This window comes from Xiphophorus couchianus, chromosome 5 (genome assembly GCF_001444195.1).
Source record: "Xiphophorus couchianus chromosome 5, X_couchianus-1.0, whole genome shotgun sequence".
In the NCBI taxonomy this organism is placed as follows: Eukaryota; Metazoa; Chordata; class Actinopteri; order Cyprinodontiformes; family Poeciliidae; genus Xiphophorus; species Xiphophorus couchianus.
In genome coordinates, this window is record NC_040232.1 from 28650072 (window position 1) to 28670824 (window position 20753).

The following is a 20753-nucleotide window of genomic DNA, read 5'->3' on the forward strand; positions in this document are numbered from 1 at the left end:
TATGAATCGGTATATTTCAGACCAGCACAGTTAGAACATGGACTCTGCTACTTCAAGTTTGTCTCTTTAAGTGACCCAGTAGGCGCTGCCACCAGCTGACAAGAGCCTCATGCCATATCAGCAGTACGATGGAAGACCGATGACTTGGCCGCTCTCTGATAAACACCGCTTATGACGTCCATGTGGGTGGTCAAAGGTTGTCTCCTGGGTTTCTGGCAATAACAGGAAGTTAATCCCAGCTCTCCAGTTGACACAGTTGAAGTCGTTTCCCGCAGTGTGGTGTAATAAACGCAGATACGCTCACTGATCCTGTAAAAGAAAAAGAAACCAGATAAAGTAAGGTCATGCACACGTCACAGACACAGCAGAGAAATGCATTCAGAAATCATTTCAAAGTACTAAAAAGGGGAGGAAAAGTGCAAATTACAAATCAAGTGTTTTATTGACTAAAGCTACAAAAACTAAGATTAAGATTGACTTTGATATTTCTTTTCTAGATTATATTTTTACATTCACAAAGTTTGGGGGGGGAAAATTTAGAGGCTTCACAGAAACATTGCTTCCAGAAGAATCAAGTGTTTGAAAAGGTTTTTTTGGCCATAAAAGTATAAACTTGACTTGTTAAATCTTTTTTGCACAGATTTAATTTTGCTTTGTAATCTTGGATCCATGTGGCATAATGGTTCTCATTGGAACCTAATCTACATATGTATTATACATTTTTATTTACCTGCAGTTAATTCAAAACATTATATTATATATATTTTCATACTATATTTTCAACGTTAGTACTTTCTGTTTTTAATAAATGACATATTTGTCATTCAGTTATTTAATACTTCAAATTAGTTATATTTAATTCATTTAATATATTCACTTCCAGTTTTATTTAAATAGTCATGTATATTTTTATTTGCTCACCTTTTATTGTATTGTGGCCCTTCAGATACTCTTTTGAATTCAGTTCAATGTGAAAACAAACTTTTACTGTTGTAAAGTTACTTGCATTTCAACAGTTTTACCTCCTGCACTCCAAATAAGAAACTGCAACAGAATCATACTATTAATAGCAACATCTGATCATTTATATAAGAAGAGCAACATATTTCACACTGAAATCTTACATAAGTAACAGGCGCCAGAACCCAAAATAGATTTCTGTGGCTGTTGGATTTCAACTGATCCCTTAGATTTATTTTTATTTTTTTAGTTGATAAAGTGATGACACATTTCCTTGCAGTTTTTCCTAAGTCTGGAACTGAGAGAGAGAGAGAGAGACAGAGAGAGAGAGAGAAAAAAAAAGACGGAAAGTTTAACGTTTCTAAATCTCTAAGCACGCGAAGCCGTAGCTTTGACATGCATGAAGAAGGCCAAGCATGTAAATGCAGAGATTAAACAAAGATGCATTTATTTCCTCTTCATGAGATCACATCAGATCCATGTGCAGTGCGGCCTCAAATCCCCTGCAGCAGCTCGGCTGCAAATTGAAAAGTGCATAAACGTATCCTGGCTGCGTTGTGCATGAGTATCAATGTCAGATGGGATTAATTGCTGTCGCAGTGCGTCGATTGATTTCCCCTTTGATACCTCAAACGTGTGTGCAGCTTCAGAGTGAGGCACATTAAACTCTGGGCTCATGAAAGACACAGACTTCATTTGTATTTTAGGGGCAACTTCTGCTCAAAGCTGATAAGAGTAGAATTTGCCTCTTAACACGTTGCCCCTTAGGATTAGTCTGTGTAATCTGCTATTCACTGATCCTCGAAATCATACTGTCTGCTCTAAAATCAGCTTACAGTGACAGTAGACGTTGACTGAGTGGTTTTATCATTGTGGTCGTGTGTCTTTACATCTAGGGTGATGAATGATGGAGTTGTAGGGGGTAAGGGAGTAGGCGGGCGATTGTTTGGGGATAGCTGTTGCCTCCAATCTGCACAGAGGACATGTCACCCACTGTTGTGACAACATGCTATATGCATCTCTTTATTTTGCTCACGCAATCCTTCGTATTTTCACTAATACCCGACAGAGTAAAGCCGTTTCTCACACATATCCTGACAGATGCCTGGCATTTGATTATTTGCGGCAGGAAAACGTCAGCAGAGCTCCCCTGTCACTTGCGGTTTTTTTTCTTTTTCTGTTGCATGCATGTTTGTAAAGTGGAGTCAAAGCTGAAATCAGATATTCACAGTATAAAAAAACCATAATCTTTTCTCCCTCTCTGTCTGAGATCAAATCAAACTAAACATTTCCTGTTTTAGGTTTGCCTCCCAAATCTGACAGGACAGATTTGTTCATTTTTCAAATAAAAAAGAAAACAACTCTGCCCACATTTCACCAACCTAGTTGATAATTTGGTCGTGACATTAAAAGATGTGAAAATAGCCTTCAGTTTTTACCAATCAATTTGGTCAGATATCTCAATCTTTGTCTCCTCTGACCATGACTTTTCTCCGCAAGGCATTTTAGTTTGTCTGGTGTCGACGTGTATTTGGGAGCATTCTGTCCAAGCTGTGACCCAAACTGTGACCTCAGATGAAAGGAAATGGTTCAGGGTATTAGGGGACAAAACAGAAACTCTCACCAATATAAAATGCAGGATGGTAGAACACCAGTTTCAGTGAACAAATTTAACCACATTGGAAGGAGTGAAGGTAAGCTTTCAAACCTAAGGACACTGTAGCAACAGTAGAGCGTGGTGATGGCATGCTTTACTGTTGGGACATTGGAAAAAGTGAATGTCATAATAAAGCAGGGTTGTCAACAGCAAGATAGCTACACAGTAACCATTTCAACAAGACAGCGTTCCCAGGCTGAGGTCAGATCCAAGTTTGTAATGGAAAAAGCTGGCTGATGTTAGGATTCTGCATGGACCCCATCGAAAACGTAACTATGCATAAAAAGGTGATTCCATAGCAAGGAAAGGAAAAGTGACCTAACATTCAACCAAAAAGAATACCATAAACATGTTAGTGGTCATAAAAACTGTGGTGTTTTGGCAGCTTGACACACTTTCCCAAATATTAATCACTGTGTGTATATATTTGATTCTTTATAATTCTGACTTTGCTCAGATTTGAAAAAAAGCAGCAAAACAATTGTATATATTTTTTCTAAACTTATTGGAATAGTTGTATTGTCAGTCCAGTTTGGAAAAAATGGATGGCTTGAATGCATCAATAAATGCTCAAATTTTGTTGTCGAGTTGAATGTAGACGTCTGATCAGCACTGTAACTTTCTAGTGCTATGATGGAAAACACAAAAACTGTGAAGGCCTATGGAGAATCCTGAAAGGATTTCAGTCAGCCAGCTCTCAGTCTTTACAGTTTCATTACAAAGACGCCTTGGGCAGTCATTGGGTGCAAAACACCAGATGGCCAACGGGTCGGGATGAAACTATAGAAACGTCTTATACAATCAGACAAAAACAGATGAATGGTCATCATTGGAAACGGGTCAGCTGAGCTACTGGGATTGACTTCCATTACTGGGAACATGGATCCTCATTATGCAAGGTTGGAAATTCATTAGAAACAGTCAGAGGTATAATCCCAGAAGAGCCTCCCAAATCTGACAGGACAGATTTTTAACAAACCACGGGTGTTAACTCATCAGGCAAACAAAACATTTTTCAGCAAGCACCGGATATTCTGCTATAATTTATTTTTCTGAAAAAAATTCTACACATGTAATCTCAAGCTATGGACAAAGCAGATGCATACATGTACAGGCAATAATTTTAACAGCAGCTTTAACCCCGTCTGATGCAGTAAATACACAGAGAACAAATTAGTCAAATCACTCTGCATGTCAAAGGGAAGAACAAATATAATACAGATGTGGAATTAGTAAAATATTTCACAGAGTCTCATTTCCATACAGAGAAGAACCATTCCTCATAAATAAGTTGAAAATGACTCGACACGTAATATTTGCAGGAATTCGCTGTCGGCGACCCTTTTCTGTTGCTCCTCTTATCAAAAGTTAACAAGTCACGATAGAGACACACAGACTTTAAAGGGTTGGCTTCTTTGAATAAAAATAAAGAAACATAGGAAATGTTAATGGATCCTGGTAGCTGATGGTCATATTCCTCTTTTTGTTTATTTTGTGCCTTGACAGATGTCTATGCAGAGCTGGAAACAGCCAGTTTCTTTAAATGGTCCATAAAAACCTGCAGGCTGACATCATCAGTCAGGATTGGCGCTCCTGTCTCCTACAGATGCAGAAAAACAAAACATAATTAACATTCACTGTTTACTTACAAATGGATGTTTTCATAACATAACTGATCTGATGAAAAGTTCACAACATGGCACACTCAGACCTCAATCTGTTGATAATCCTATACTAGGAGTTTCGGCAGTTTAAACAACAGGTTAAGAGTTCATTCCTCTTGATGCAGGAAGTAAGGAGTTTAATGCCGATTACAGATTTTAATCTTCCAAGTTTCAAATAAAAGGTCAAATAATCCAAGACCTGTGTTGGAGACCTCTGAAGTAGATCTGCATTTTAGACAGGAAATCTGGGGGATTTTTGGATGATTTGTTTCATTGAAGTTTTGCAGAAGATTTTATCTTGTGACTACAGCGGCTCTGCAGGACAGTGGAATAATCTCAATCCAGACGACAGCACCGCACAATGGTGTCCATGATTTAAATGTATTTCATTAGGATTTTATATGGGAAAAGAAATCCCATAGAGAGATCCAAAGTTTAGATGAAGAAGCTGTCAACAGGGCATACAGCGGCTCTGCAGGACAGTGGAATAATCTCAATCCAGACGACAGCACCGCACAATGGTGTCCATGATTTAAATGTATTTCATTAGGATTTTATATGGGAAAAGAAATCCCATAGAGAGATCCAAAGTTTAGATGAAGAAGCTGTCAACAGGGCAACTACAAATCTGCCCTCTATGGGAAAGTGGCAGAAAAGAAAACCTACAGCTTAAGTACTGTGAATGAGAAAGTGTGTACCTGTCCCCAGGCATAGAGGTTGTTGTGTGTTTGCGACGGGTTGACTTTAGACAGCAGGAATCGCGCCTGTGAGCCTCCATGTTCAGTGTCGATGTAGCGAGGCATGGGGAAGCGTGTCTGCAAGATCTCCTGAGCGTCATCCAGAGGAGCCTGAAGCAGCTGCTTAAAGTTCTCATACTCTGGCATTTCCTGGTAGCCTGCCTTTCTCCACTGAGCAATAGTCTGAAATCAAATTGAACAAAAAAATTAATCAAATTAATATGCTTTTTTTTATTTATCCACATTTTTCAAAATTCAGAATGAAGCATTTTGATGCAGACAAACTAGATTTCTGCTGCGTCCTGTCTCACCTCTCCGTGGTAGATAACCAGCTGGAAGAAGCTGTCCATCAGCAGGATTCGATCCGGCAGGATGCTGCTGCTGTCCAGGAGCACAGGCTGAGAAAAACAAAATCAAATTGAGCTTTACAACGCTTGGTCATGAAGACACTTTGACACCAGCTGAATAGACAGTATAAAATGGACGACAGAACGAAGGGAGTGAGGCTGACCTCTGGTGGCCCATGGAAGGAGTAGGAGTAGAGGATGGGCTGGATCATAATCAGGGACTGGGTCAGGTCCTCCCTGACAAAGTGGTGCCTGTAGTAGGACGACTCATCAGGGCTGTTGTTGAACACCTGGAGGAACGGTGACCTCCGGAGGTGGAACATGAACTATAAGAGCAACAAGGGAAAAAAACCTCAGTGAATAAAATATTATCGTAAAATAACCTTTAATAAACAAATGTATATTTTTTTTAAATTCCTAAATATTAATTGAAGGCCTTTTACATTGTTTTCTATATAAAGGGGTAATCAAAAGGTTTTCTGCAGGCTTCCATTTAAGATGTGAAAAAACTAGCTAGTGAGAATATATAAAATATAAAAAAAGAATCTATGAGATTAAATAGTTCAGTCGGGACCTGGAAGTAGAATTAAAAGTCAAAGTTACTTTAGTGAATTTAAGACTTTGATGACTCACTGGTCTTTCTGCAAGTAAGAATCCGTTTTTGTGTTATATGAAGTCCAGTAATTAGTTCTTAGCATCTTAATTTAACATTCGTATTGATTAGTTGGACATATTAGTTTATCAGGTAATCTGAGACAAGACTAAAGCAAAGTTTTGTAGCCATTAATGGAAATGCTTTTTAATAACCTTGAACCTGTTGTCATGTTTGTTTTGATTAGGTGTTTATAGACAGGTCAAGGTTTTTTTTTTTCTTGCCAAAGAAATGCGAGGAAACTGGAGGCATTTTCAGTCAGAGTCAAAGAAAGAAAAAAGAAAATCAATCTTTTATATCATGTAGTAACTCAGACCACAACAATCTTCCTTTTCCAATACAAAAGGAAGAAAGATTGTTACTATGGCACCTTATCCTCCCTCTGTCTAAATAGAAGCCCAAAGCAAACTTGATGTTGGTTTAAAGATTCATAAAATGTTGCTTGAGGAAACCTCCATGAGGTTTTGGTGAGTTCAGTTGTTTAAAAGTCGTTAACAGACTGTTTAATGTCTTGATCCCTCTCAGACCAGCTGTTAGCTAAATGATGAAACCAAGGAAGTCATCAGTACATAACTTTTTCGTGAAAATGATGAACTATCCCTCTAAGTTCAACTGCAGTTTTGTGTTGCATTTCCACTTGGTGGCAGGTTTACCTGAGGGTAGAGGGACAGGGACTCAGACAGTCTGAAGGACGTTGGATCATCCTTGTTGAACTGGCCAAACTTCTGACACTGAAAACATGACAGGAAGAAAGCGTTTAATTCTCAATCGCATCGTATGATTTGTATTAAATGATTTATAACATCACTTTCACTTCTCTAAAGTCAAATAGACTTCTCCTGTAAAATCAATATTTTTAGAGGTGTTTTTTTCCTACCTAAATGTATTTTTTAATATAAATTTAAAACAGAATTGAAACAGAGCAATATTCCAAAAACAAAACAAAACAAAAAAAAAGAAAATCAAAGATTCCTGAATTTGTTTCTAACTCACCAGGCGGATAAGCTGCCTGTCGAGCCACCTGAGAACATCTGGGCCCTCCTCTGACTCGGCCCTGAAGACGCCCAGGCGAGCCATGAGCACGGCGGCCGCTTCTTGGTCGAATGAGGACTCAATGTGCTGAATCTGAGACTGGGCGTCCGCCCAACTGCAACAGTTCACGAAGAAAGAAAAAAGGGAGGATGCGTGGTAGAGGAAGAATGCAGGACAAAAAGAAAAGGACAGGTGAGTATGGGTGTGACGTGATGACACACATAGTTTAAATGTTTTCACATATAAGCTGAACAGCAAGCATGCAAACATCTCTAGTGAGCACAACCTTCATTCTAGCTTGCATTCCTTTATTTAATTAATTCCTCATTAGCATTTTTTCCAGTGAGAGAAACTGGTTTGTCAGGAACATACCAAACTGACAATAAAGTCCAGATTTAGGACAAAACTTGAACAACAAAATAGGAGTCTTACTTCCTGGCGATGGTGGTGACCCGTATCCTCCTCTGCGTGTTAGAGTGCTGGTACTGGGTTACGAACTGGATCGCCCCTCGACCACCCTGTGGGACTGGTGCATTGTGCTACACAAACACAGAACACAATCAGTCCTCTTATGCACGAGCCGTTTCATAGCAAGGAAAACAACAAGCCATTGTCTGCAAACTTAAACAAAAAAGCCATTAAGCTGGATCACAGATGCTCTCTTATTTCAAGTGATTGATATGCACATCAATCCTCGAAAGCTAAAAAGCTAAACAAACAAAAGAAATGTTTTTACCTGATTCACAACTTCAAAGTAAACACCCAAAGTAGTGGAGGGGTCGAGACTGCACAGCTTCCACTGGTTCGTGCCCCCAATGCCCATCTCCTGTGAATCAGAAAACACACTGTGGTGAATTCCAGCACATGGAGAGTCTCAGATTACCTACGCTAAGGCTAAAGAATCCGAGGCCACAGTTCAATCTGGGGCAGCGACTCACATTCTCTGAAACAGAAGGACCCTTTGAGTGCAGTGAAACACACGGCCCGATGGCCCCGCAGACTTTCAGCTCTCTGGATGTCTACAAAGACCACAACAGGACATATTTCAACGTCTGGAACATGAAATTATATGAGTAATACTTGTTGGATTTTAAGTGAACTGATTTACCTTGACCTCCAGGTTTCCTCCGAACGCCATCCGGAAATCTCCATTGTAGTCTTTGCTGAAGACTCTCTGGAAAGTTTGCTTAAACAGGGACGTATTGAAGGAGTCCCCCATCACAATGTGACCCCTGAAATACATAAAAACTTGTTACGAAAAAATTTACTAAGTTATTAATGGAAAATTATTATTACTTATTGCAGATTTCCTTTTGCTTTTTAGTCATTTCGGCTTTAATTTTGTCATTTTTGTGATGCCCATCTTTCCCTCTTACTATGTCTATGATTAATGTCAGGTAGCGTGAAAGTGTGCTATTTAAACAGCACATCAACAAAGGAAACTAAATTATAATGAAAAAAAAAGGACTGACCAAACTAATCCTGTGCCCTCAAATGAAACACACAGTCAGTTCAGACGTACCCTGTGAGATTAGATAAACACTTCATCTCTAGAAGGCCTGTCTGGTCCAGAGCGCACGCGTAGATGTCGATACTGTGTCCGTTCACAGCTGAGCGGTTGGCCAAAGCTTCATAGTACTGTGGGAACGAAGAGATGGGACAATAAATAAATAAATAAAAATAAATAAATAAATAATCATTTTAATCTTTTGAATTCACTGTTCCTGAACATATCAGAGATTTCTAAATATATCACCTTGGTAGCTTTCTTCAGATGCCGTGCATTGTCTTTCTGGATGTCATGCCAGGAGCGGATGGGGGTTTTCAGTTCGTCTCCCACCACCATGCCGGGGCCCTGGGTGGGCGGCCCCCCGATGAACAGCATCACACGAGCCCCTGTGTTTGGGAAAGCCCCCTGAGAAAAAGACAAAGAAGCATTTGGGCTTCACTTGAGTTCCATTTCATCTCAGGTTTAACAAACACAAAATTAAACTAATTTTTTTTCAGCCTTGTTTCTTATATGATTGATATTTAGCAAAAACAAAAAAAGAAAAACATAAAAATTCAAAACTTTCCACTGAAAGAGCTGTGTCTAATGGAAAGAGTTGTAAGGAATAAGATATGCACGCCAAATAAAAACTCCATATAAAAACGTAGAAATCTTAGGGTGTGAATCTACATTAGCAAAGACCGAACTTGACAACCAACAGACAAATCCAAAGTGCAAAGTCCAGGGAAGTCCACAGCATTATGAAACGTTTGGAAAAGAGCCATCTAGACACAAATATAGCAACAAGAACCTACTTTGATAAAAACTAAATTAAACAGTGATTCAATTACAGAAAGACATTCAGTCCTTAGTTACACAAAACATTTACACAGTGTTCTGTGGCTCTGCTTTGTACAGACAGCTTAGTTCTCTAGTCCGATCAGAGCATCTAAAGTGATTAAAAGCACCAAAATTCTCCCACTGGGTGGAGAAAGGTGCAGTGGGGTGAAAGATCTCTTGTACTAGTAGTTATATAACAGCACAGATTATTAGAAGGAGAAAAAAGAGGATAATATCGGTGGAGAGAAAGGACAAAACGCTGAGAGGGAGAGGCCAACGAGCTACAATGCAAACATGCTGTTGTTGCAGAGAGTAATTATGCAGGAAGACTTGATGTGGTTTTCTCAGAGAGGCTCATTGCGCACCGTGTCTAAAGTATCGACATTTGTGGAACCCGTTATTGTACTGTAGTGGTTTGTTTTTGTTACCTCGAGGAGGCCGACAGCAACAGACAGCGCGACGCCGGTGGAGCGCAGCGGGCGTTTCCCCTGAGGGACGGGCCAGGGGTCCCTTTGGAGTTCTCCCAGCAAGTCAGTCAGGTTCATGTCGACTCGATGGACTGGCTGCAGGAACCTGGACGGGAAAAAGAAAAGGCTCTTAGAACCAAATCAAAACAACAAACAGCCAGCTGCCACAGGTGAGTTAGATGGCCACTGATATTCATTAATAACAGAGAACTGGTGTTGTCCTCCGTACCTGCATGAGGCAGCAGCTTCCTGAGGAGCCACGGGGCGACTTTGCTGTCCCGGTGCTGCTGGCTTCATCAGCCCAAGCATCTCCTGAAATAAAATCCGCACGTTACCAAACTGATCTGAGAGATTATGTCAGGATGAATGCCTGCTATTTTAGAGAAAAATAAATGAATTACAGATACCGATGTTAATTAAAGTAATCTGAACCTACCTGGATCTGTTTGGAGGAGAGGTCCTTGGTGCCCCTAAAGACGTAGCTTTTGGCAATCCCCTCGCATGTCAGCTCATGGACCTGGACCATGCGGCCGAAAGTGATGAGGCCCACCAGGGCATTTGGTGGCAGCAGACTCAGCGACATCTGGAGGGACTCCTTCAGAGCCTGGAGGTCCTCTTCTTCCAAGCAAGTGTCCACGACATACAGAAAGATGAGCGGGGCCGAGGGTCCGCGCTGTGAGGGAGAAAGAAAGTAGGAAGGTTAAATACCAGTCTGACTAAAGTGGAAGTAAACAGAGCAACAAGTGACACTACTCACATTCTATTGCATACCATAACACAGTAAATATGATGAAACCTCTGTTAATAAGAGAGGTTTAATTCATTATGTTGCAGCTAGCTATAAAACAGTTGGATTTTTATTCCACCTAGCCATGTTTCAGAACAAAGATGTCCTGCAGTGAAAGACCGAACCCAGTGACTTTTATGTATCACCATTATCTCTCTTTTGCACAGCAGGCCTGCAGAACTGGGCGAGGTCAGAGTGCATACACGTATTAAGAATTTACCTGAACTATGTACTCGATGGTGGAGAACTGTGGCATGAGCTCGGCTGGCTGGTTCACCTCTGATATGCCTGCGTAGGAGGGAGGGAACTGCAAACACACAAAGAGGCAGAAATTGTCAGCTTAACCAGCCTAATACAGGAATGTGGAAAAGCGACATTAAGCTATGGAGCTGATGCACGCCGTGACACAAGGTTGATGTATCAATTAAACAGCATCAGGGCTGAAACATGTTACACGTGTTTGGTACTCACAGGGTTCCTCTGGAAACAGAAGTTGCATGCCCAGATTTTGGCTTTGAAGTCAACTTGACTGCAAGAGAAAAAGAAATTGTTTTTTGTAGTCTTGAGGTAAAATGTGAGTTGAGATTTTTACACATCACACCTGGTATTTATACAGTATGAGCTGAGTATTTGGAAATTAAAGTACTCCCCGCCCCGTTTAAATTCACCACATGAATAAAGTGGATAACAACCAGATCTGCAAACTGGACTTAAACAATTTCATACAACCAACTTGCCAAATTAAAAGACAGAATTCCTCTAGATTAATATGATTGATAACATTTTGTACCAAATATGACACAAAAAACTAATTTTATCTTATTTAGATCAAATTAGATAAAATTGTCTTCCTTATAGATTTCTTCTTGTTAGTTTCTTTGGTGCCAAATATTTTCAGCTTTTGTAAAGTGTTATCCTCATTGTGCATGCAAACATCTCCATAAATAAAGCCAGACTGACAACAAATACATAAAGCTTGCCTGTAGTAGGAATAAATGGACTAAAAGACTGCACTGATTTGAAACTGATTTGCGTGAAACTTACCACAGTGGGTTGAGGACAGCTTTGCAGTTGGCCCGGCTGCACATGACCGGCTCGTACTGGACGGGCGGCAGGTTGGGCAGCTCTTTGAGAGGCGTGAAGAGGCAGGAGACGGGGACCACCAGCCTGGTGGCCTCCAGACGACTGGAGGGCCAGAGGTTCCAGCTGAATCGCACCCCATCTCTATCCTCGTTTTGTTGAATGAACTCCTGGTAGGTCGACATCTCAGAGCTACAGCAGAAAAAGATGTCGAATTACGCCAAACTGAACTGATCAGTCCAGCAAAAAGAGCCTAGTAAGCTCCAAGTATCTCAGGTCGGTCAAAAACTCTGTTGCTGCAATCTTGGTTCTGTGTGACCAACTCCAGGGAAGGTCTGCTTTAAATACAGGTGAGCCGTCCCCGTCGGAGGCTAAAATAAGACACGGAACTTCGAAAGCGTGACACACAAAGCACCTTTGGTGAACCTGCTTGACTGGTTTTGATGACGGGGAGAGAGAAGAGAGCAGAGGAGTCCTAGCGTACATGAACAGGCGTGTCCAAACCTTTGATTGCCATTTGTATACGCTTTGCTTTTGTTGGTGTGCAGTAGGAAAATATGAGTGACGCCTTTAGCAAAGCATCCCTAAACAGCACTTGGTTACAGCTGGACATCCTCCCTCAGAGTTACTAGAGGTCACATTCTTCCTTTGCAGGAAGAATTTGCAGATAAAGATTAGAAACGTAATCAGGAAGAACTAAAAACAGATTAGAGCAAAAGATATTTTCTTTGATATGCTAAAAATATTGTGACTGTACAAACAAAAAAAAGCAATGAACAACAGAATACAAACATGTTTTCATTTAGCATTCGCCTGAGTGTTTAAATGTCTAATAATATAAACAACATCTAATAACATTAAATTAGTGTCCATAAAAACGTGAGCTTGGTGGTGTCTCACACAGGACATTTTTCAAACAAATAAGACAATTTACTTGTGTGACTCAGATTTGTATTCAATTGAAGGTATTGTACTTCTAACATTTGCATATTTTACACTACATTAAACACAGAAAATGCAAAACCATAAGTCGAAGTTTCTAAAGAAGATGAATATAAAGAAAGAAAAACAACTTTAATATATATATTTTTTTCTTATGCGAAACATTTATTACCATGACGTAATAAATGTTTTGCTCTGATAAACATACTGAACCACCTTCATGTAGTGGGCCCGATATTTGTCACTCACTTTGTACTGCAGGTCTGCCTTCTGCCTGGGTTTTTATGTTGGTGATCTCCAACGGCCCCCAATTAGCCCTCTTTAAAAACTTCCTGAATCCAGCCCTGCTCAGCACTGTTAAGCAGCCATTTAACATAAACATTAATACCTTTGGATGTTTTGGATATGACGTACTAAATTAAAATTAACTTAAGGATTAAACAAAGTGGGTCTGACTCACATTAATAACTATTAATTACTTATGTTTGTTCTGCCACAGAAAACTCTCCTTAGCAGATATCCACGAACCTGCTCTGTGGGTCATTGTGGTGCGCAGAGCTCTGAGTGAGTTACTGTGATCAGAACTAGTTTGGTTTTTCTGTCAGCAGCACCAGAACCTGCAGCACCAAGCTCTGAAATATGTTCACCCGTATTTTATTATTTGGTGGTTTGTTCTGCTCCACTTCCACCTCTGTGCCACAATCTACTCATCTTGGATGGAAAAGAGAGCTGCTGAGGAGAGCTTCACTATGGAGTGCATTTAAATGCTAAATGATTCAGTTCTCATCTGTCACCTAATCCCACTGGTGTACGTCTAGTGGCGCACTAGACGTACACCATTAGTGTGTAGACTTTGGTCACAACGTTGTCGGACATGTGCAACATCAGCCTAATGTGTCGCACAGACAGTTTCTGCCACAGTAAATGCAACATATTTGACAGACTGAATAGAAACATATCTGCAAGGTTACAGGAGAGGCACCTCGGTCAAAATGTCCAACGATTTTTGTCAGACTAGATTAATTTGCGTCAGTAATGTCTGACATCTTTTCGCCAACAGTGATTAAATTAACTTTTAGTTTGTGTTACCTCTTGGTTTTATTTTTTTGTTTTTTACTTTATCTTTTTTCCATTGTGTTATTTTTGCAGCTATTCATCCATTTCCTTCTATTTTAATTCAAAATGTTAATAAAACTACATCTGCAACTGAGTGAGGTTACTCTTTCTTTGAAATAACTTTTTTCTCCGTTCTTCAGTAATTTCCCCACAGACTAATGGGGAAATTAGTGAGAAGGAATAGTGTTTCCTTCTCACCATCTGATATTTGATCAGGTGGTTTACATTGGACTTGTTTCAACAAAGTAGGACTTTGTCAGATTCCCCAACTCATCTGTCATATTTGTGCATGTCTATGTTTGTTGGATCTTTCGTCTTTTAATGGCCTGACTATTAATAACAAGAAAAGGCATGGGAGTGTATGGATAAATCAAAGTCACATTGTTTTAAAATATGTAAAGTAAGATTGTAAAACTTTATATTATTTTGATTGTTTTATTTGGAATATGTTCAAGAAATCGAGACAAAACACCACCAATAATAATTTATTTTCTTTAAATAGCTAAATGATTGTGACGCTGTGATATCAGAAACTTTGTTCTGTGACATCCTAGATTACACGTCAGCTGGTCAAAAGCCTTAGATAATATCTTTTTGCAATTTGTTCAATCCGTTCAAAAGTTCACAGTCCACACATAACCATTCAAATAAAAAGAAAAAACCCAAAGAAAGCCAATTTTTTTTCAGTAACACTGATAAAAATTAAATATGTATGGTATATGCATTTATTAAAACTACCCAAATCTCCATAAACACCCCATTTGAATTTTTTGTAGGAGCTTTTCTCTAGTGTTCAATGGATTAAGGAACTCAACATTAAATGATTCTCGATTTGTCAGTAAACATAAATGTGTGTCAAACTAATAATCAAAACCGAAAGCAATATTAAAGTCGTGGATTAAAGATTTTGTTTCTTAATCATGATTTTCACTAAGAGGAACACAGAGATGTCCCTAGTGCAACTATTTATACATGGTGTAAATATTCGAAGCACCAAATCAATAACACAAACTAGCAGCCACGTATCATTATTAATGATGACACGAGTTAAATAGTCAGATATGCCAAAACTATCATGTGTCATCACGAAAGACATTGAATAAAACTACTAATATTCTGAATGTACTGTCCACATTTTGCCAAGCAGCGTATATTTAATCACGGTTTTACATTCAAACCTCGTCCTCGCAGCTGTAAAACTCAAACATCTCACACAGCAGGTCGAATATGCTAACTGAACGTAGCATTCCCCCCACTTCCTGTCACTTAAATGGAAGCTAAAAATGGACGACTCACTCTGAATCGAAATTAAACAGAGCTCCTACCTTTATTATATCAAGTTAACTTCAGGCCAAGACAGCGAAGAGACGGAATGCTGTACTGAAGACAAATTAGAACATCTGGAGGTGGAAACAGACGGAAGAAGTGGACAGAAAAACGTCGGCGGTGCGAGCACTCCCTGTCAGACCGGCTTCTGCACTTTACTAGAATGACGTGTTACTCCGGATTCGACGTTCTTCTATTGGTCCTTTTTCTGTGACGTCGCGTCAGCGTAGCGCAGCCGGAGCGTACCAAGCAGGCGGAAGTGAACTACTCTGGGAAATGGAGTCTATTGTGTTTTTGAAGGTATGCCTCTTTTTGCGGGCAGCGGGAAACAGGAAGCAAAGTCACATTATGTTCTGTAACATTTCTGAAGAGTATAATGTTGCGTATCTATATAGCCGTAAAACTATTGTGTATACTGCCTTTGATGTTCTTCAGAACATTAAAGGCAGTAATGCCTTTAGACGCAGACATAGATATATTTTATTGTCATTCAATAATCTTGTTTAATGTTCATTAAATATATTAATGTTCACACACACACCTATATGTATATATATATATATTAGTGAGTCTTTCTCATTAATAGGTTGATATCTAAACATGACAGACCATAAACTCTATTTTTCTTCTTACATAGTACAGCTGCTTTCAAAAACTTGACCTCTACATTTTTCATTAAAACCTTTTCTACCAAATTTTTTAGAGCTCAAAATTCTTTCCTTCTTTTGTAAAACATAAATACAGTTTTAGGTATGCTCATCAAAAATAAACTTAATTTCTGTAAAGCCATTGATTTCAGGGAGAGAGTAATGTTTGCTCAGTTTGATAATAATTTGCTGATGTTGGATTGAAGCTGTTCTGTTCTGAATGGTGAATAGATACAGTGACTTGCAAAAATATCCACAACCCCTTTTTCATATTTTATCGTAATCTAGCCTAAAACTTCAATGATATTTATTGTCTTGATGCTATGGACCAACAAATATAGAAGCTGTGAAGTGGAAGTAAAATGATACATGACTTTCAAGTGTTTTGTTGATAAATTTATAAATGGATATATAAGACTAAAAGTGGTCAATGGTGCCACCAAGAGGCGCACAGCAACACTGAATATATTTCCAAATTTTACTGATTTTGGTACATGTTACACTGTTGTGCTGTATTCTATATGTTTAGACTGAGGAATAGCACTGAAAAATACAACCCTTCTCTTCCAAGCAAAACATTTTCAAGGAGAACTTTTTTATGGTCTGATGTGCATGTGTCAATCTCAAGGCCAGGGAACCAAATCCACAGGGCAGGGTAATATAAGCCACCCTACTAGGCTGAAGACTGAACAATACTGGAAAGGTGTTTGGAAGAAAGATGCATCACATAGCAATGATGCACAGTGGCTAATACAAACCACATTAATTTCCCTGAACAAAGTCAGGTGAACATCACAATGCCTGATATCCTCTCAGGTGTGAAGAACTGGACAGCTCTAAGCCCAGATGCGATCCACCAACACTGGCTCAAGAAACTGACTTCTCTCCAGAGCCTAATGACACAAATGAAGATAAGATAAGATAAGATAAGATAAGATAAGATAAGATAAGATAAGATAAGATAAGATAAGATCAGATAAGATAAGATAAGATAAGATAAGATAAGATTTATTTGTCATTGTCATCAACAGATTACAACGATGACACAAATGAACAAACTGCTGCAAAATGGCACCCACTCCGAATGGCTGACGAAGGGTCAAATAGCCCTGATAATGAAAGACGCCCATAAGGGAATAATCCCATCCAACTTTTGGCCAAAAACCTGCAAGGTATAGAGGCTAAGATAAGGTACATGGATCAATACATGACAGAGGCACAGAACGGCATTGGTAAAAATACTAAACATCAGATGTTAGTTCACAGATCAGTAGCCAAACAAACAAACCTGTGCACTGCCTGGATTGATTACAAGAAAGTCAACAACTCAATGCCACACACATCAATCCTGGAATGCCTTAAACTGTAAAAGATCAACAAAACTCTGAGAGCCTTGGTTGCAAACTCCATGAATTGTGGAAACCTGACCTTGGGGCCAATTGTGCAAAGTCAATTGTGCAAATCTCTATCAAATGTGGTGTCTAAGGAAATGCTCTGTTCTCACTAATGGGTTTTATATCAAAAGGTTACATGAAAAAATCCTATTCAAATGTTCACAATAAATTTGATAGATATTATTTGGACAAATGCTTCTTTTGTCTGATTTTGTTATGTTGTTATGATGGTATATATGGATTATTTTAATTTTATTCTTTAAATTACCAACATTTTCACATTTCTTGGTACTTTTCTCCAGCTGATGTAATTTTTTAAACTTTAAATGATTGATTTTTTGATCAGTTCGGCAGTATTCTAACAAAATACTTTTTTACTCTTACTTGAGTAATTTCTTGGACGGCTACTTTTTATTTTTACTTGAATACAATTATGTTGAAGTAGTACCCCTCTTACTTGAGTTCCATTTTTAGGTACTCCACCCACCTTGGATCTTTATGTTTTATAAAATAGCTTCTCAAGTAAAAAAAACAAAACACAAATAAAGTACTATACCCTTTAATTTAAGACAACTAATGACATTTTCGTTTTTAAATGATTTAATATATCACCTAACAAGTATGTTGTTTATGTTTGAATAGGACTGCTCCATGTATCCTTTTGATCAAACCCACCACTAGGTGGCGCTGTAGGAAAGCTGTGTATTCACAGAGGCGCAAACCTCGGGGGGGGGGAGAGCTTCAGGAGGGAAAGGCAGAGAGGAGGAGAGAAGGGGAGAGCTTTTTCCTCTCCCTATCTCTGCTTTGCACAGATGAATCCCTCCTCTCTGTCTCTGACCGCTTTCACATCCAGGTAAACCTTCTTCCACTTTCATCTCCTTCCGGACCGGGATCACGCCGTGCATCCGCTGCATAGAGTCGGATGATGCAGCGATAAGGAGTCTACAGCATCCTCTCCGCCGTGCTGCACTCAGCCCGGCATCGTCAGCTGTTGCTCTATGAGAGAGTGGGAGAGTGGAGGGCAGCACAGAGGCCGAACTATGCCGCTGATTACCAAACGGTAACCCGCTTCCTCAACCTCTGCAGGTCGATTGGATGCGAGCGGGGCTGCTTGACGAACCCTCGAGTGTTTTCTGCCCTTTGTCGGTGCCGGAGGAGCTGTGCCAATGGAGAAGGCAACTCCGCCGCTCCAACCCCAGCCACAGCCCAATCTCCAGCTGTCCATAGCGAAGAGTGAAAGTCCGGCCGAAGACATCTCAGGTCTGACGGACGAGGAGCTGCTCAGGTGGACCAAAGAGGAGCTGGTGCGCCGGCTGAGGCGGTCTGAGGCCGATAAGATGAGCGTGATTCTAGACCACGGGAATCTCATCCGAGAGGTCAACCGCAGCCTCCAGCTGCACCTAAACGAGATTAGGGGGCTGAAGGTGAGGAAGAGGAGGAGGAGGAGGAGGAAAAGGAGGAGGTGGAGGGTGGAGGGCCGCGCATTTGCAAAGGATGAGATCATAGGTTTGAGGCGCACCTGCATAACGTGAAGAATATTCAGCTCTTTATCAAGCAATCAGCAACCATGATGTCAGATAAGATAACACTGAAGTTCGCTGTCTCGTTCCGTGGGCCTGCGTTGTGGATGTGCCCACGCTAAACTTGCAGGCTTAAGAAGTCCAATCAGATTCGGTTTCATAGCCTATAGGTTGAGTAACTGTGCTTTTGAGCAGAATCAATGACATTGTGGGCTTGGCACCCAGATCTGTCTCTCTCCTTACATTTGAAATTACATACAATGCATTTGAAAAAGTATTCCTATGAACTGGACTTTTCCATATTTTGTCACATCACAACGGTAGACTTTAATGTGCTTGACTGGGATTTTATGTGACATATGAACTAAAAAGTTCTCATTTTTAGGTTGAAATTACATGGTGTAGTCAAATTTCAAAAGATCTGAAAAGTGTGGTGTGCAATTAAATTCAAATCTCCTGACATAATTAGATGGTGCTCAGATGAGATGGACTGTATCTTGCCACTTAAATGGATTTGGACTTTTACTGGGACATTTAAGACTTGAATAGGTTTTGATCTAAACCATTGGATCGTAGCTTTGGTGGATGTTTATGGTTGTTTTGCTGGAAATCTACCACATTCTCAAAACTTTGGCAGCCTCTGACAGGGTTTCTTCTAGGAATGTTCTGTAATTAGCTCCCTCCATCTTCTGACTTGCTGGGGATGGTGTGGTCTGGGGGATTTAAAGTATTAGTTTTCTGACACACATAGTATTTTGCTTATAAACAAAAGGGCAACTTTAGTTTCATCTGACGAGATTACTTTCTTACATATGTTTGCTGTGTGTGTAAAAAGCATGGCTTGTGGCAAACTGCAATTGTCCTCAAAGGCCAAATTTGTAGAGTGCACAGATGGCTCCACTCGAGCTGTAGATCATTACAGCTCCTCCAGAGGTAGCACAGGCCTCTTTTCTCTTTCTCTGAATACCTTCCTTCTCCGTCAGTTTAGGTGTGTGACTACATATTCTAGTCATGTTTCAATCTTTAGATGATGAATTAACCCGTACTCTTGATTTTATTTGGGATATCAGCGTAAACAGAATAGCGGATGTCACACCCTTCAGCTTTTTACTTGGGGGAGAAATGTTTTTACACAAGATATTTTTTTTCTTCTTTTTTTTAATTTGGTTACTTTTGTTAGTCCATTACATAAACCGCAACAACCACGCTCTGACATGTGAGGTTGTTGTCTGTAACCAGAAGATGTGAATACCTTTGCAAAAACACTACAGATTTCAGATAAGATTCACCAAGCTTTTCTCACTAACACTAATCTTAGTCACTACCTCTTCTAATAAGGGTAATGTGGCACTATGTCCACAGTGTTTACAATTAAAGTTGAGACTTGCCTGAGGTATCCTCAACAGCACACAGGGATCATTTGCCTCTCCCAGGGACCTTGTCACCTCTGCCCATCCAAGCGGCCTAATTACACTGGAAAGAGCTGGAGGCTCTGACAGGAGGAGAGGGAGCAGGAGAGGGAGGATCTAGGTGAGAGTTAAATTGTCACAGGCGGAGGGAGGGAGGTCTTTTGGAGGTGAAAAAGGAGTGTTCTAATGTTGCTTTTAATGCAAAATGTTCTGCATGGGTCATTTCTGCTCCTGAACCTGGTCTTCTGCGTTGTGTATCTCGCACTGAATGCAGTTACTGTTTATTCAAGGGGAAATCAGAGAGGATTAAGGTTTCATTTCATTATGATTGCACACGGTGACAGGGTGATATCTAAAAGAGTGGGGAATATAAATCAAATCATGTAATGGATGCAGCTTTTTTAGTGTGATAAATAGGAGATTCACCAATTGAAATTGGACGATTTTTCTCTTGATCGTTTCTGAGCGATGATTGGCAGGTCAAGCACTAATAAATTAAAAACAGACTTGACTTTTGTTTTTTTTCTCTATATCATTAAATGCATAAAAACTATGAACTTCCATTTTTTGTTCTCTGAAGGCATCGGCCAACAGCTTTGTATTCTGGTGCGCATCCTTTGGGCATAATCCCGTAATTTCTTTATTTGCTGCTGGATTCAAAAGTAACTCAACCAAAGAAGCTGCTGC

General features: G+C 39.8%; 2 protein-coding genes across 4 annotated transcripts in view; one reads left to right on the top strand and one right to left on the bottom strand.

The window, feature by feature from the left end:
• Window positions 1–3640: 3640 nt before the first annotated feature.
• Window positions 3641–15260, bottom strand: sec23b (SEC23 homolog B, coat complex II component). Its single transcript, XM_028018391.1, has 19 exons — window positions 15096–15260; window positions 11677–11904; window positions 11104–11161; window positions 10853–10939; window positions 10282–10518; window positions 10075–10157; window positions 9807–9951; window positions 8806–8964; window positions 8572–8687; window positions 8158–8281; window positions 7988–8068; window positions 7786–7875; window positions 7482–7588; window positions 7011–7164; window positions 6671–6748; window positions 5530–5691; window positions 5330–5416; window positions 4980–5201; window positions 3641–4217 (listed from the first exon to the last, which is right to left on the bottom strand). The coding sequence occupies exons 2-19, from the start codon at window positions 11895–11897 to the stop codon at window positions 4128–4130; spliced, it is 2301 nt and encodes a 766-aa protein (XP_027874192.1). The 5' UTR covers window positions 11898–11904; window positions 15096–15260; the 3' UTR covers window positions 3641–4127.
• A 2598-nt stretch (window positions 15261–17858) lies between these two features.
• Window positions 17859–20753, top strand: part of ccdc85al (coiled-coil domain containing 85A, like) — a 39762-nt gene continuing 36867 nt past the window's right edge. For 2 of the 3 annotated variants that reach the window (XM_028019264.1, XM_028019265.1), the window contains exon 1: window positions 17859–18561. In XM_028019264.1, coding sequence (XP_027875065.1) covers window positions 18304–18561 — 258 coding nt within the window. In that variant the 5' untranslated portion in view covers window positions 17859–18303. The remainder of the gene's footprint in view (window positions 18562–20753) is intronic. The other variant, XM_028019263.1, reaches the window with a different exon arrangement.